Here is a 16,664-nt window from a genome sequence, read left to right as displayed (position 1 = left end):
CCAACGTCCGCCAAGATCTACCACAGGACGTGGAAAATTTTCCTGTCGTGGTGCTCTGCTCAGGGCGTTTCTCCCTGGCCGTTTACCTTGCCCACTTTTCTGTCCTTTCTTCAATCCGGATTAGAAAAGGGTTTGTCACTAGGCTCCCTTAAGGGACAAGTCTCAGCGCTCTCTGTCTTTTTTCAGAAGCGCCTAGCCAGACTTCCACAGGTACGCACGTTCCTGCAGGGGGTTTGTCACATCGTACCTCCTTACAGGCGTCCGTTAGAACCCTGGGATCTGAACAGGGTGCTGATGGCTCTTCAGAAACCACCGTTCGAGCCAATGAGGGATATTTCTCTCTCGCGCCTTTCACAGAAGGTGGTCTTCCTAGTGGCAGTCACATCACTTCGGAGAGTGTCTGAGCTAGCAGCGCTGTCATGCAAAGCCCCCTTCCTGGTGTTTCACCAGGACAAGGTGGTTCTGCGTCCGGTTCCGGAATTTCTCCCTAAGGTGGTATCCCCCTTTCATCTCAATCAGGATATCTCCTTACCCTCTTTTTGTCCTCATCCAGTTCACCAATGTGAAAAGGATTTGCACTTGTTAGATCTGGTGAGAGCACTCAGATTCTACATTTCTCGTACGGCGCCCCTGCGCCGCTCGGATGCACTCTTTGTCCTTGTCGCTGGCCAGCGTAAAGGGACACAAGCTTCCAAATCAACCCTGGCTCGGTGGATCAAGGAACCAATTCTCGAGGCTTATCGTTCCTCCGGGCTTCCGGTTCCCTCAGGGCTGAAGGCCCATTCTACCAGGGCCGTGGGAGCGTCCTGGGCTTTGCGGCACCAGGCTACGGCTCAGCAGGTGTGTCAGGCGGCTACCTGGTCGAGCCTGCACACTTTCACGAAACACTATCAGGTGCATACCTATGCTTCGGCAGATGCCAGCCTAGGTAGGCGAGTCCTTCAGGCGGCGGTTGCCCACCTGTAGGACGGAGCCGGTTGCGGCTCTATTATGAGGTATTATTTACCCACCCAGGGACTGCTTTTGGACGTCCCAATTGTCTGGGTCTCCCAATGGAGCGACAAAGAAAAAGGGAATTTTGTTTACTTACCGTAAATTCCTTTTCTTCTAGCTCCAATTGGGAGACCCAGCACCCGCCCCTGTTTTTTGTGTACACATGTTGTTCATGTTGAATGGTTTCAGTTCTCCGATATTCCTTCGGATTGAATTTACTTTAAACCAATTATAATTTCTTTGTTGCTCCATTGGGAGACCCAGACAATTGGGTGTATAGCTACTGCCTCCGGAGGCCACACAAAGTATTACACTTAAAAGTGTAAAGCCCCTCCCCTTCTGCTTTACACCCTCCCGTGCATCACGGGCTCCTCAGTTTTTATGCTTTGTGCGAAGGAGGCACACATCCACGCATAGCTCCACAACTTAGTCAGCAGCAGCTGCTGACTATTTCGGATGGAAGAAAAGTGGGCCCATATAGGGCCCCCAGCATGCTCCCTTCTCACCCCACTCTGGTCGGCGGTGTTGTTAAGGTTGAGGTACCCATTGCGGGTACATAGGCAGGAGCCAACATGCTGTTTTCCTTCCCCATCCCTGCAGGGCTCTGGGTGAAGTGGGATCCATAATCGGTCTCCAGACACTGGGACCGTGCTCCCTCCGCAGCCCCTGGGAATCTGCTGGACAGGAGCTGGGTATCGTCAGGGACATGGCCCTGCTACTGTGAGGTACTCTGTGTCCCCTTGGGGACGGCGCATGGAGCGCTTGTGTCATACACGCTGCAGCACTGCTGGGCGTGTTAGTGCGCCGGGACTACCGCGCTGACCGCGCTTGTTGCCGGCCGCGCTTATAACTCTAGTCCCCGGCTTCTACGGCCTAGTACCGCATATTCCAGGTGCTCTGTGTCCCCGTTGGGATGGCGCATAAAGCACCTTGGGCCCAGACGCTGCAGCGACTGCGGCGTGCGTGTGGGTCCGGGACTACCGCGCCGACCGTGCACTGCCGGCCGGCCGCGATTTCAACTTTAGTCCCCGGCCTTTGCGGCCTAGTATGGGATTCTCCCGCCCCCAGACCTGCCAGTCAGGGAAAAGGGCGGGACGGTCGGTATGACGCCGACAGTGAGGGCTGTAGTACATTGAGCTGTCCTCCGCCCCCCTCACTACCCACGCTGGGGCACCAGATTCCCGCACTTTTTTGTGACTACGCCCACGCCTCCCTCCTCCTCAGAGAACGCAGTCAGCCATGTTTTTCAGCAACTTCTGGCTGCAGCTGAGGGAGACCCGGGGCAGAGAATCTGGTGGCTACAAGCCACATCCGCAGCCCCTGCCGGACAGGAGACGGAGTATCGTCAGGGACAGGCCCTGCAGCTACAGGTACTCTGTGTCCCCGTTGGCACGGTGCATGAAGCACCTTGGCCTCAGACGCAGCTGCGACTGCGGTGTGCATTTTTTGTCCGGGACTACTGCGCCGACCGTGCCTGTTTGCCGGCCGCGGTTTTTACTTTAGTCCCCGGCTTTTGCGGCCTAGTGTGTTAAACTCCCGCCCCTGAGCCTGCCAGTCAGGGAGAAGGGCGGGATGGTCGGTATGTTGCCGACAGTGAGGGCTGAAGCACACCTCGCTGTCCTCCGCCCCCCCCTCACTGATCACTATAGACCACCGGATTCCCGCAGACAGAGCCCTGCATCATAACGTAGGGAGGGCTGGAGCATACGTTGGTATCCTCCTTCCCCCTCACTGAGCACTGGGGGGCACCAGTTTTTCAAAGGTGGTCTTCCTAGGGTGTTGTCCCCCCCTTGGTGCCGCAGTGTAATGTATATATGTATATGTATGTATGTTTATTTATATGGTATATGATTTCACTGTTCGGCAGCATTATTTGTTTTTGGCTGTATACCCTCACTGATTACTCTGCGGACGACAGGCTGTTGTCTGCTCTTAAAGAGTAAGGGTGCCAAGGCACTGGCTTATTTTAACCTCTTGTGCGGCTATATTACGGGCACTGCACAGATGACAGCGACAGAGTTTGCATGATGAAAACTTCGCCGGCGTTCCCTGTCCAGGCGGCAGGGACAGAGTTACAGCTTTGCTGAGAAACTCTCTGGGTCATTTTCACTATCCATGTCTCAGGCTATGGACAAATGGTCGGCTAAGAGACTAGGAGTTTGCAGTCCAGACCGGCCCCTTACACAGGCCCGGGCACTGCGGGATCGCCCCAGGCCTCTATCGGTCTGCGACGAAGCGTGTTCCTGGGGTGGCCTCTAGTTATTACGTGGTAAACTCCAGCACGAACCGCAGTCCCAGTCCGGCTAATGCACAGATACTGTCCAGAAGCACACCTTCCCGGACAAGCGTTTTACTGAACGCCTTATAACACACGTTGTCCCTTCCTCTCTGACGTTGTTAAGGTTTCGGCTCAGTGTCATAAGGTGCCCTCCAGTCTCTGGACTGGCGGCTAGATCAGTAGTAGCAGTGGCTGGCGGGTCCACGCTCAAGAATGCCACGGACAGACAGATAGAACTCCTAATGGGATCCATCTATGAAGCCATAGGCGCGTCCGTTGCCCCGGCCTTTGCAGGGGTGGGCACTCCAGGCTATCTCAGCTGCTCTGTCTCAGATCAATGCGGTCATCCTGTGCTCCGCAATTAGCGTCTTTGACGTCTCAGGCGAGGGTATTTTCATCCTCCGCCGGGCACAGAGAACCTTTTCTGCATGGCGGTCCAGGTCAGGGGAGTGTCCCCACATGTCCAAGACCGATGTAGGAGACATTCTGTCTTACGGTCACAGGATAGAGCTCAGTTCTCGTCCTCCGACTCGTTGCTTCACAGCATCTCCGTCCCCCGAGCGAGCCGATGCACGTTTCCAGGCGGTGAACACTCCGAAGGCAGGAGGAGTTGCGATCCTCGTTCCCCTTCAAGAACGTAGTCGCGGCTTTTTACTCCAGCTTGTTCGTGGTACCAGATAGGACGGATCACTCCGCCCCGTTCTGGACTTCACACTGCTCAACGGACAGAGAACCTAACGGTTCCGGATGGAATCTCTCCGCTTGCCATCGCCTTTGATGGCCCAAGGAGGCTTCCTAGCATCAATCGACATCAGGGATGCTTATCTCCACGTGCCGATTGTATCAGAATATCAGCGCTTCCTGCGCTTCGACATAAGGAACGAACACCTTCAGTTCGTGGCACTAACTTTCGGCCTGGTGACAGCCCTACGGGCCTTCACCAAGGTCATGACAACTGTGGTAGCGGTCCTACTCTCTCAGGCAATCTGCTGGTCAAGGCCCCCTCTCGGGTGGCATGCCAACACAGCCTGAACATGGCTCTAGAGACTCTCCAGAGATTCGGGTGGTTCATCAATTTTTCCTAAAGTCAAAATTGACACCGGCCCAATCACTGACATATCTCGGCATGGAGTTTCATACTCTCTCAGCGATAGTGAAGCTTCCGCTGGACAAACAGCGTTCACTACAGACAGGGGTGCAATCGTTCCTTCGAGCCCAGTCACACCTTTTGAGGCGCCTCATGCACTTCCTAGAGAAGTTGGTGGCAGCAATAGAGGCAGCTCCGTTTGCGCTGATTCATCTGCGCCCACTTTAATGGGACTTTCTCCGCAAATGGGACAGCAAATCGACGTCCCTCGACAAGGACGTTGCTCCTTCTCGGGCAGCCATGGCCTCCCTTCAGTGGTGGCTTCTTCCCACTCTTGTCAAAGGAAAAATCCTTCCTGCCCACATCCTGGCCTGTGGTCACGGCGGACGCGAGTCTGTCAGGGAGTCTTCCTCCGCCACAGGGCTCAGGGTACATGGACTCAGCAGAGTCATCCCTCCAGATCAATGTTCTGGAGAGAAGGGCAGTGTTCTAGCCCTAAAAGCGTTCCAGCCATGGCTGGAAGGCAGGCAGATCCGAATTCAGTCGGACAACGCCAAGGCGGTGGCATACATCAACCACCAGGGCGGCACAAGCAGTCGGCAAGCCTTCCAGCAAGTCCGACGGATTCTGCTGTGGGTGGAAGCCACAGCCTCCACCATCTCCGCTGTTCACATCCCGGGCGTAAAAAACTGGGAAGCAGACTTTCTCAGTCGCCAGGGCATGGACGCAGGGGAATGGTCTCTTCGACCGGACGTGTTTCAAGAGATTTGTTGCCGCTGGGGGAAGCCGGACGTCGACCTATTGGCGTCCCGGCACAACAACAAGGTCCCGGCATTCATGGCACGTTCTCAAGATCACAGAGCTCTGGCGGCAGACGCATTAGTGCAGGATTGGTCGCAGTTTCCCTGCCTCACGTATTCCTCCTCTGGCACCGCTGCCCAGAGTGTTACGCAGGATCAGATCCGACAGCCACCGCGCCATCCTCGTCGCTCCAGACTGGCCGAGGAGGTCGTGGTACCCGGATCTGTGGCATCTCACGGTAGGCCAACCGTGGACACTACTAGACCGGCCAGACTTGCTGTCTCAAGGGCCGTTTTTTCCATCTGAATTCGGCGGCCCTCAACCTGACTGCGTAGCCATTGAGTCCTGGATCCTAGCGTCTTCAGGGTTATCTCAAGAGGTCATGGCCACTATGAGACAGGCCAGGAAACCAACGTCCGCCAAGATCTACCACAGGACGTGGAAGATCTTCTTATCCTGGTGCTCTGATCAGAGTTTTACTCTCTGGCCATTCGCCTTGCCCACTTTCTGTCCTTCCTTCAATCCGGAATGGAAAAGGGGTTGTCTCTCTGTTCCCTTAAGGGACAAGTTTCGGCGCTTTCTGTGTTTTTTTTCAAAAGCGTCTAGCCAAACTCCCTCAGGTACGCACGTTCCTGCAGGGGGTTTGCCACATAGTCCCTCCTTACAAGCGTCGGCTAGAACCCTGGGATCGGAACAGGGTGATACCGGCTCTTCAGAAACCACCCTTCGAGCCAATGAGGGATATTCTCTTTCACGCCTTTCGCAGAAGGTGGTCTTCCTAGTGGCAGTCACGTCACTCCGCAGAGTGTCTGACATAGCAGCGCTGTCATGCAAGTCCCCCTTCCTGGTGTTTCACCAGGACAAGCTGGTTCTGCGCTCGGTTCTGGAATTTCTCCCGAAGGTGGTATCCTCTGTTCATCTCAATCAGGATACCTTCTTACCTTCCTTTTGTTCTCATCCGGTTCACCAACGTGAAAAGGATTTGCACTTGTTAGATCTGGTGAGAGCACTCAGACTCTACATTTCTCGTACGGCGCCCCTGCGCCGCTCGGATGCGCTCTTTGTCCTTGTCGCTGGCCAGAGTAAAGGGTCGCAAGCTCCCAAGTCAACTTGGCTCGGTGGATCAAGGAACCAATTCTTGAAGCCTACCGTTCTGCTGGGCTTCCGGTTCCTTCAAGGCTGAAGGCCCATTCTCCCAGAGCCGTGGGTGCGCCCTGGGCGTTGCTGCACCAGGCTACGGCTCAGCAGGTGTGTCAGGCGACTACCTGGTTGAGTCTGCACGTTTTCACGGAGCACTATCTAGTGCATACCTACGCTTCGGCAGATGCCAGCTTAGGTAGGCGAGTCCTTCAGGCGGCGGTTGCCCACCTGTAGGAAGGAGCCGTTTTACGGCTCTTTTACCGAGGTATTCTTTTACCCACCCAGGGACTGCTTTTGGACGTCCCAATTGTCTGGGTCTCCCAATGGAGCGACAAAGAAGAAGGGAATTTTGTTTACTTACCGTAAATTCCTTTTCTTCTAGCTCCAATTGGGAGACCCAGCACCCGCCCCTGTTCCCTTCGGGCTGTTTGTTCTTTTGTGTACACATGTTGTTCAGATTGAACTGTTCTTGGTCATGGTTTCAGTTCTCCGAACATCCTTCGGATTGAATTTACCTTAGACCAATTTATAAGTTTCCTCCTTCCTGCTTTTGCACCAAAACTGAGGAGCCCATGATGCACGGGAGGGTGTATAGCAGAGGGGAGGGGTTTACACTTTTAAGTGTAATACTTTGTGTGGCCTCCGGAGGCAGTAGCTATACACCCAATTGTCTGGGTCTCCCAATTGGAGCTAGAAGAAAAGGAATTTACGGTAAGTAAACAAAATTCCCTTCTTTTTCCTCCTTCTTGCTTTTGCACCAAAACTGAGGAGCCCGTGTGCACGGGGGGTGTATAGGCAGAAGGGGAGGGGCTTTACACTTTTAGTGTAATACTTTGTGTGGCCTCCGGAGGCATAGCTATACACCCAATTGTCTGGGTCTCCCAATTGGAGCTAGAAGAAAAGGAATTTACGGTAAGTAAACAAAATTCCCTTCGTTTTGCTGCAGTTTTTGCACAGCTAAGTGGCTAATTTAGGGAGGGACACAGATCTAAATCTTTACTATTTCCTGTACGTTCTCAAGATACTGCCAGTGATCGAACCTCACTGATCATATATAGGGATGATCGAATACCTCAAATAATCGGCTACGCCCATATTCGACGACGGCGCTATTCGACTATTTGCGAATATTCGATGCGCAATGTAAGTCTATGGGAAATCCGAATAACAACTATTTGGGCTTCCCATAGACTTACATTGTGCATCAAATATTCGCATAGCGGCGACCTATTCGTCGAATATTCTTCGAAACCGAATGTTGCCGAATATTTGTGATATTCGATCATCCCTAATCATAAAGTGATGATATCTCCCAGAACTATGCCATCAATGTCTAATATGACAATAGTACTTTCTCTCTCGCCTTATTGGGGGACACCGCACATGGTCCTGTGTCCCCCAATAAAGGCTCAGAGAAAAAGATTTTACGGTGAGTACCCAAAATCTTCCTTTTTTCTGCTGTAGAGTCTGTGCTGCTCCTTTACGTAGTTGGCTGTCCTGCTGCTACACCAGCACTGCAGCCCTATCATTCTCAGTCTCATGGAGGTCTCAGAGTTCGGCATAAGGATTATACTTTCCATGTTATAATTAAAAAATATCTACCCTTGAACTACTGTACATTTACATACAGAGATGATCTTAGGGGTCCGAAGAAAGTTTTACCAAGTGTAATCTGTTACCTTTTTTGCTGTCTTCCAGCTCTCCACATTTAGTGCAGGTGAGGGAGAGGATTCGCATCAATGGGCAGCCGATCAGCAAGGAGCTATTCAGCAAATACTTCTGGCAAGTGTACAACCGCCTGGAAGAAACCAAGGTCAGTCACTCATGTATATGATTACTGTGTTTTTTTTTGTGGAATGGGATGGGGGGTGTCTTTAAGTTGTCGTACATGGAAAATTGATTGCTGTGATGAGTTCTGCTCTTGATACCTAGCTGATTTTGCAGTAGCAGGTAGACATGTTTCCTACAGCCCCTTTCATTTTCATAAGACAACCCCTTTAAAGGATAAACAAACTGGTATACTTTTTTTAAAACATACCGGATTTTTATCCGCTGCTGAGAGATCCACGGGCCAGAGGCGGCGGCGCATGCGCAGATAAGATCTGGAGCCGAGAGCGCCATCTGCGCACGCATTGAGTCTGGGCGGTATTATTTGAAGATCGTACCACCGATATTCAGGATGGCTGCCCCAGCCTCACCGCCCGCAGCATAGCGCACCACCCATAGCATCACTCCTGCCTCCTGTGACCCCCCCCCCCCCTCTCCACCACCCCCGGTAAGCTACATTCGGGCTTATAAGGCGCACCCCTCATTTTACTCTCAAATCTTTGGAAGAAAACTGTCTTATAATCTGAAAAATTGGTATATACTCAAGACTGAAGGTCAAATTTAATAATGGTTATTAATGGAAGCTTGGTTGTGTATTACCTGGAGATACTTCTCTGTATATCAATAACCTCCTCTGTTATGTAGTTGGTGTATATAATACTCGTGTAGAGAGCCATGTGGTTAACTTGTCAAGGGAGGAATTTGGGTGAAGACTGCTAATGGAGTCTTCCTTTGGGATATTCAGAGACTGTGCCGTATTAGCTGTATACCAGTGCCGATATATCAACGCATCAGACGATGAAATACATGACATGTTTTCCTTGAGCCAGCATCACCAACTGAACTCGTGTATCCTAAGACACCCAATTATACAATCTGCATTTCTAACCTTGAAGCTAGAACAAGGGAGTAAGGAGTATTCAACTTATTTCTTTATCGTTCCTATGGGAGACCCAGACATTGGGTGTATAGCTTCTGCCTCCGGAGGATTCACAAAGTACTACACTAAAAAGGGTAGCTACTCCCTCTGAGCCTATACACCCCCTGGAGAACCAGATCTAGCCAGTTCATTGCTTTGTGTTCAGGAGGCATACATTCACACATGCATTCTCATCTGATTTTTCATTTTTGGAAAGAGTTTGAAGAAAAGCGGGTCCAAGTTTGGACCCCCGGCATGTCCCTTCTCACCCCACTGTGTCGGCGGTGCTGTTAAGGTTGATTCCAAGGCTGGAGCCTTACATGCCGCGCTCCTTCACCATCCCTCGGGCTCTGGCTTGAAGTGGGAGCCAGCACGGTTCTCCATGCTTTGCAGGAGACCGGTCTCCATCCGCAGCCCTTCAGGATCCTGCTGGACGGAGCACTCATCCCCAGGGACTTGGAACCCTGCGTCTCAGCAAGCTAAGTACCTGAGACGTTTATATTCTGGGGGTCCCTGTACTTTATTATGTTGGGAGAGTGTGCTGAGTGAGTTTTCTGACATTTCCGGCCGGTTCTCTGGCTGTCACCTGAGAACCGCGCCGATGGTGCCTGCGCGCCGGCCGCACCGCTCAAATTTAGGCCCCGGCTTCGCCGGAGGCCTACTTTCGGTTTCACTGGCCTCGCATGTCATTCATGCAGAGGGACAGTGCGGCTCCGCCCAGCGGCCGTTCTGCACAGGGGAGGGACACTCCTCACTGGGTACATGTCTCCTCCCCTGTAAGTCTCTTTTGCCCTCCAGATCCCGCTCTCAGGGTTGGTCCCGCCCCCTCTCCTCGCTCCGGTGCCATTTTATCAGCGTTTTCTCTGCAATCAGCACTGGCTGCAGCATCCCTGCTGAGGTGCTTGGGGTCCGGGTTTCGGGATCTGGAGGGCACACAACACCGCTCCAGCGGTCTGGTAAGCCACAACCTCTGGTTGTGGGCCTCTGTATAAACTCTCTGGGGGTCATTCTGGCAGAGCCCTCACTCCAGCAGCATGTCTCACACGAGGAGCAAGGCTCCAAAGCTATATTCAGTATGCACTGCATGTAAGCTCCTACTGCCTGAACCGAGCACCTATCCACATTGTGATGCCTGCTCTAACCTGACGATGCCTCAGCCTGGAATCGCACCCACAGTGGTCTCTCCCGCTGCTTCGGCTCCTGTGGCTGAACCCCCGGCTTAGGTAGAATCCTTCTCTAGGTCAATCTCCCAGTCTTTTGCCGACTCCATGGGACAGCTGTCCCGGACTTTGATGAACATGCATCAGCCCCCTTCACAGGATGCCTCTGCTGCTAGGGCTCTTTCAGCAGAGCTCACAGAGGATTCTTCATCTGGTCCCAGACCCCGTCCTCCTAAGAGGAGACGTAGGGCTCCCTCTCCTGCCTCGTCCCGCGGCTCTGTTTCAGAAGCTGACTCGCAGGACGAGGAGGATGCCTTTACTGGGGGCTCGGAGGCTACCTCCATGTAGAAAAAACAAAAAGCCAGCACCAAATGTGCACTTCAGCACTAAACATTCCAAACTGTACTTATTATAAAAATTTTAAGATTTTTGGCAAAAAAATTGCAATTTCTTGAGCTGCCTCGCCACGTCACGGCAAATCTCATTTGAGGCAGTCCTACACTAAAATATTTTTATAAAATGTGCCATACGGCCTCACATATGAATGGTAGAACTGCTCTCAGCAGCACTCACCTGGTCTATTTCAATCCCGTACCCATGACGAGTCATGGCTGTGGGCGGGACAGGTCCAAGCAAATGCTGCATGAAGTAAAAAGCCTGTGGACAAGGCCTGATGACTTAATGTGAACAGTCACCAACCGCCAAAATCTAGACAGATGGAATACATCCCAAATTGGGGTGCATAGCAAGGTGGAGGTCAACCACCGACCAATTCAATGAAGAAAAAACAAAAAGCCAGCACCAGCAAAAAACAAAAAACAGCTCTCCGGCTGCTCCGGCTCCTGTGGCTGAACCCCCGGCTTAGGTAGAATCCTTCTCTAGGTCAATCTCCCAGTCTTTTGCCGACTCCATGGGACAGCTGTCCCGGACTTTGCTGAACAAGCATCAGCCCCCTTCACAGGGTGCCTCTGCTGCTAGGGCTCTTTCAGCGGAGCTCACAGAGGATTATTCATCTGGTCCCAGACCCCGTCCTCCTAAGAGGAGACGTAGGGCTCCCTCTCCTGCCTCTTCCCGCGGCTCTGTTTCAGAAGCTGACTCGCAGGACGAGGAGGATGCCTTTACTGGGGACTCGGAGGCTACCTCCATGTGCCCCATTGATTTGCCCGAAAGTGACTCAGATGTTAGTGATTTGATTGCTTCTATTTATTCTGTACTGGACCTCAATCCGCCAGTATCAGAGGAGCAACCCTCTCTGGCAGAAAAGCACCAGTTTACCTTGCCTAAGAGGACAAGGAGTGTGTTCTTTAACCACTCCAGTTTTCAGGCCGCTGTGTCCAAGCCCAGGGCCTGTCCTGACAAACGCTTCCCAAAGCGTGGTTCTGATGACCGTTTTCCCTTTCCACCTGAGGTGGTCAAGGAGTGGGCTCATTCACCAAAGGTAGACTCTCAGCCCGGACCGTTGTGTCGGTGGCTGATGGCACCTCTCTTAAGGATTCCACTGACCGCCAGGTTGACCTTCTGGCCAAATATGTATATGAGGCGGCAGGGGCCTCGTTCTCCCCATCTTTTGCAGCAGTGTGGGCTCTCAAAGCCATCTCTGCTTCTCTAGAGGAGATGCATTCCCTCGCCAGGGAATCTATGCCCGAAATGGTTGCCTTAACATCCCAAGCTTCCGCTTTTTCATCCTATGCCATGTCTGCCATGCTGGAGGCTTCTCACCGCACTGCGGTGGCTTCGGCTAATTCCCTCGCTATCCGCAGGATCCTGTGGCTTCGAGAGTGGAAGGCAGATGCTTCTTCAAAGAAGTACCTTGCTGGGCTCCCTTTTGCTGGGTCCAGGCTATTCGGTGAACAACTGGATGAAATTATTAAGGAAGCTACTGGCGGGAAGAGTACTTCCATGCCACAAACCAAAACCAGGAAACCTGTCCAGGGTAGGAACCAGTCGAGGTTTCGTTCCTTTCGTTCCTCCAACTGGTTGTCCTCTAAGCCCTCGGCCTCGTCCACTAACTCAGCCAAGGACCAAAAATCCAACTGGCGCACAAAGGCGCGTCCACAGAAGTCCGCAGGAGCTGCTGCCACTAAGGCAGCCTCCTCTTGACTATCTGTCCGCGCCAGCAACGTCCTTAGTCAGTGGCAGGCTCTCCCACTTTGGCGATGCGTGGTTTCAACACGTCTCCGATCAGTGGGTGCGGGATATCATCTCCCACGGCTACAGGATAGAATTCTCTTCCAGCCCGCCAAACAGATTTTTTCTGTCAACTCCCCCCTGTTCCAAGGCTGCCGCCTTCTCTCAGGCCGTGGCATCCTTGCAGGCCAACGGAGTAATTGTACCGGTTCCCGCCCGGGAACGGTTCAGAGGTTTCTACTCAAATCTCTTCCTAGTCCCCAAAAAGGACGGTTCCTTCCGGCCCATCCTGGATCTCAAGCTTCTCAACAAGCATGTTCAGGTGCGGCATTTTCGCATGGAGTCTCTGCGGTCAGTCATTGCCTCAATGACCCAAGGGGATTTCCTGGCATCCATCGACATCAGAGATGCCTACTTGCATGTGCCAATTGCAGTTTCACACCAGCGTTGGCTACGTTTTGCAATCGGAGAGGAACATTTCCAATTCGTGGCTCTCCCCTTCGGGTTAGCCACGGCCCCTCGGGTATTCACCAAGGTCATGGCAGCAGTGATTGCGGTTCTGCACCTCCAGGGGTTGACAGTGATTCCTTACCTGGACGACCTTCTAGTCAAGGCTTCATCCAGCGCAGACTGTCAGCGGAGTGTCTCGCTCACTCTCGCCACTCTAGCCCAATTCGGGTGGCTGGTCAATCTGCCCAAATCCACTCTGACTCCGACCCAGAGGCTCACGTACCTAGGGATGCAGTTCGAGACTCTGCCGGCACTTGTGAAGCTGCCCTTAGTCAAACAGCAGTCCCTCCAACTGGCGGTGCGCTCTCTGCTGAGGCCCCGCCGTTATTCCATCAGGCACCTAATGCAGGTGCTGGGTCAGATGGTGGCGTCAATGGAGGCGGTTCCCTTTGCCCAGTTCCATCTGCGTCCTCTGCAGCTGGACATTCTCCGCTGTTGGGACAAGCGGCCTTCCTCCTTGCACAGGTTAGTGGCTCTGTCGCCACAGACCAGGAGCTCTCTTCAGTGGTGGCTTCAGCCCCTCTCTGTCTCAGGGACGCTCCTTCCTGGCTCCGTCCTGGGTGGTCCTCACCACGGATGCCAGTCTATCCGGCTGGGGAGCGGTATGTCTCCACCACCGAGCACAGGGCACTTGGACTCCGTCCGAGTCAGCCCTCTCGATCAATGTGCTGGAAACCAGAGCCGTGCTCCTGGCTCTCCTAGCTTTTCACCACCTATTGGCGGGCAAGCACATCCGAGTCCAGTCAGACAACGCGACAGCAGTTGCCTACATCAATCACCAAGGCGGGACACGCAGCCCCCTGACAATGTTGGAGGTACAACGTATCCTTCAATGGACGGAGGACTCAAAGTCCACCATATCCGCAGTCCACATCCCAGGCGTGGAAAACTGGGAAGCAGATTATCTCAGCCGTCAAACCGTGGACAGTAGCGAGTGGTCCCTGCATCCGGCAGTGTTTCAGTCAATCTGCCGCAAGTGGGGCACTCTGGACGTGGACCTAATGGCATCCCGTCACAACAACAAGGTTCCGATTTACGTGGCTCGCTCCCACGATCCTCAGGCCTTCGCAGCGGACGCTCTGGTTCAAGACTGGTCCCAGTTTCGTTTGTCCTACGTGTTTCCCCCTCTAGCTCTCTTGCCCAGAGTCCTGCGCAAGATCAGAATGGAGGGCCGTCGGGTCATCCTCATTGCTCCGGACTGGCCCAGGCGAGCTTGGTACCCAGACCTGCTCCATCTGTCCGTAGAGGTGCCGTGGCATCTTCCGGACCGTCCAGACCTTCTCTCACAAGGTCCGTTTTTCCGCCAGAATTCTGCGGCTCTCAGATTGACGGTGTGGCTCTTGAGTCCTGGATCTTGACGGCTTCTGGTATTCCTCCTGAAGTCATTTCCACTATGACTCGGGCCTGGAAGTCTTCCTCGGCCAAAATCTATCACAGGACTTGGAAAATTTTCCTGTCCTGGTGTCACTCTTCCGGCCATGCTCCTTGGCCTTTTTCCTTGCCGACCCTTCTGTCCTTTCTACAGTCCGGTCTGCAGCTAGGACTGTCCCTCAATTCTCTCAAGGGACAAGTCTCGGCTCTGTCAGTGCTGTTCCAGCGGCGTATCGCCCGGCTGGCTCAGGTCCGCACCTTCATGCAGGGCGCGTCTCACATCATTCCGCCTTACCGGCGGCCCTTGGATCCCTGGGACCTCAATTTAGTTCTCACGGTTTTGCAGAAACCCCCCTTTGAGCCTCTTAGGGAGGTTTCTTTGTTTCGTCTTTCACAGAAAGTGGTCTTTCTAGTGGCCATAACTTCTCTCAGGAGAGTCTCTGATTTGGCTGCGCTCTCTTCGGAGTCACCTTTTTTGGTTTTTCATCAAGACAAGGTGGTTCTCCGTCCGACTCCGGACTTTCTTCCTAAGGTGGTATCTCCTTTCCACCTTAACCAGGACATTACCCTGCCTTCCTTTTGTCCGGCTCCTGTTCATCGCTTTGAAAAAGCGTTGCATACTCTGGATCTGGTGCGGGCGCTCCGGATCTATGTGTCTCGCACCGCTGCTCTTAGGCGGTGCACCTCTCTTTTTGTGCTAACCACAGGTCGGCGTAAGGGCCTCTCTGCTTCTAAGCCGACCTTAGCCCGTTGGATTAGATCGACCATTTCCGATGCCTACCAGTGTTCTCAGGTGCCTCCCCCGCCGGGGATCAAGGCACACTCGACCAGAGCTGTCGGTGCCTCTTGGGCTTTCAGGCACCAGGCTACGGCTCAGCAAGTCTGTCAGGCTGCCACTTGGTCCAGTCTGCATACCTTTTCGAAGCACCACCAAGTGCATGCTCATGCTTCGGCAGATGCGAGCTTGGGCAGACGCAACCTTCAGGCGGCTGTCGCCCATTTGTGAAGTTAGGCTTTGCCTACTTCTCAGTTTTTCTGTTTATTCCCACCCATGGACTGCTCTGAGACGTCCCAATGTCTGGGTCTCCCATAGGAACGATAAAGAAAAAGAGAATTTTGTTACTTACCGTAAATTCTTTTTCTTATAGTTCCGTATTGGGAGACCCAGCTCCCTCCCTGTTGCCTGTTGGCAGGTTCTTGTTCCGCGTGTTATCACCGGCTGTTGTCATGGACAGAGTCTCCGGTTGTTCCGGTTCTTGCTCTGTTTTTACTTGTGGGTGGCTATTCTCCTTCAGCTTTTGCACTAAACTGGCTAGATCTGGTTCTCCAGGGGGTGTATAGGCTCAGAGGGAGGAGCTACACTTTTTAGTGTAGTACTTTGTGTGTCCTCCGGAGGCAGAAGCTATACACCCAATGTCTGGTTCTCCCAATACGGAACTATAAGAAAAAGAATTTACGGTAAGTAAACAAAATTCTCTTTTTTTCTCCCAACATATCTTTTGTTCATTAAAACATTCTTTCTGTGTAAACATTACTGATAAGACTTTTGCTCATTATTTGAAAACTTCCATTATTTCATTATTTGTACATCTGTTCACTTATCCTTGGTAACCCCTTCATGACTATACAACTTTTATAGATCTTTGCAATTGCTACCTAGATAGACAATTATGCAACTACATCTACATTTTGATTATTTACATACACAGATATTCTTCTTACGTTTAAACAAACATACTACAGCTCAGACCACCTTCACAAACTTAGAAAGGACTGCAGCTCTGAATCATTGTTGTGGCTTGTACATTTTCGCAGTCCCATGGATCAGATCTCAATGTCAAGTGATGTCATATCCTAAAAAAAAAAAATTGTAACATGGAAATATCCCCTTATAAATTTCTTACCATGTTCTGTTGTAGAGTATGTGCCACTCCTTCACATAGCTGGCTGTTCTGCTGATATATCTCTCCTCTATTATTAGATCTATGGAGATGTCAGAGTTTGCGACAAGACTCTCGATAAGATTATATAACTTGTACAGTGAATGTCATGCAGTTCTGTATAATATTTCTCATCTGTTCTGTTTTTTTTTTTTTTTGTTTTTTTTTTCCCTCAGAGCGATGACATGTGCTCTATGCCAGCTTACTTCCGATTCTTGACAATAATGGCCTTCCACGTGTTTCTGCAGGAGAAGGTTTGTGGTCTGATGAGGCCCTTAGTCTTTCTACTCCTGGGTATCTCGCTTGATACCACCTCTTACCATTTCCTTCTCTGACGCAGGTGGACCTGGCTGTGCTAGAAGTTGGGATTGGTGGTGCCTACGACTGCACAAATATCATCAGGTGGGTAACTCGCCGTCCTCATGCTGCTCACATGTATAAAACCTAGTGACCAATGTGACGACATGGACTCTGTCATTGCCTAGCATGGGTTAAGTTTCTTAAAATTCAG

The 16,664-nt window shown here is 52.1% G+C and overlaps 1 protein-coding gene across 1 annotated transcript in view; it reads left to right on the top strand.

Moving 5' to 3' along the window:
• FPGS (folylpolyglutamate synthase) overlaps positions 1 to 16,664 on the top strand; it is a 60,825-nt gene that overhangs the window by 17,549 nt on the left and 26,612 nt on the right. Inside the window, exons 5-7 of the mRNA XM_075322892.1 lie at positions 7,998 to 8,112; positions 16,330 to 16,407; positions 16,494 to 16,555. Coding sequence (XP_075179007.1) covers positions 7,998 to 8,112; positions 16,330 to 16,407; positions 16,494 to 16,555 — 255 coding nt within the window. The remainder of the gene's footprint in view (positions 1 to 7,997; positions 8,113 to 16,329; positions 16,408 to 16,493; positions 16,556 to 16,664) is intronic.

This window comes from Anomaloglossus baeobatrachus, chromosome 9 (genome assembly GCF_048569485.1).
Source record: "Anomaloglossus baeobatrachus isolate aAnoBae1 chromosome 9, aAnoBae1.hap1, whole genome shotgun sequence".
Lineage (NCBI taxonomy): Eukaryota > Metazoa > Chordata > Amphibia > Anura > Aromobatidae > Anomaloglossus > Anomaloglossus baeobatrachus.
The sequence above is the reverse complement of the archived record's forward strand: the minus strand, read 5'-3'. Positions and strand labels throughout refer to the sequence as shown.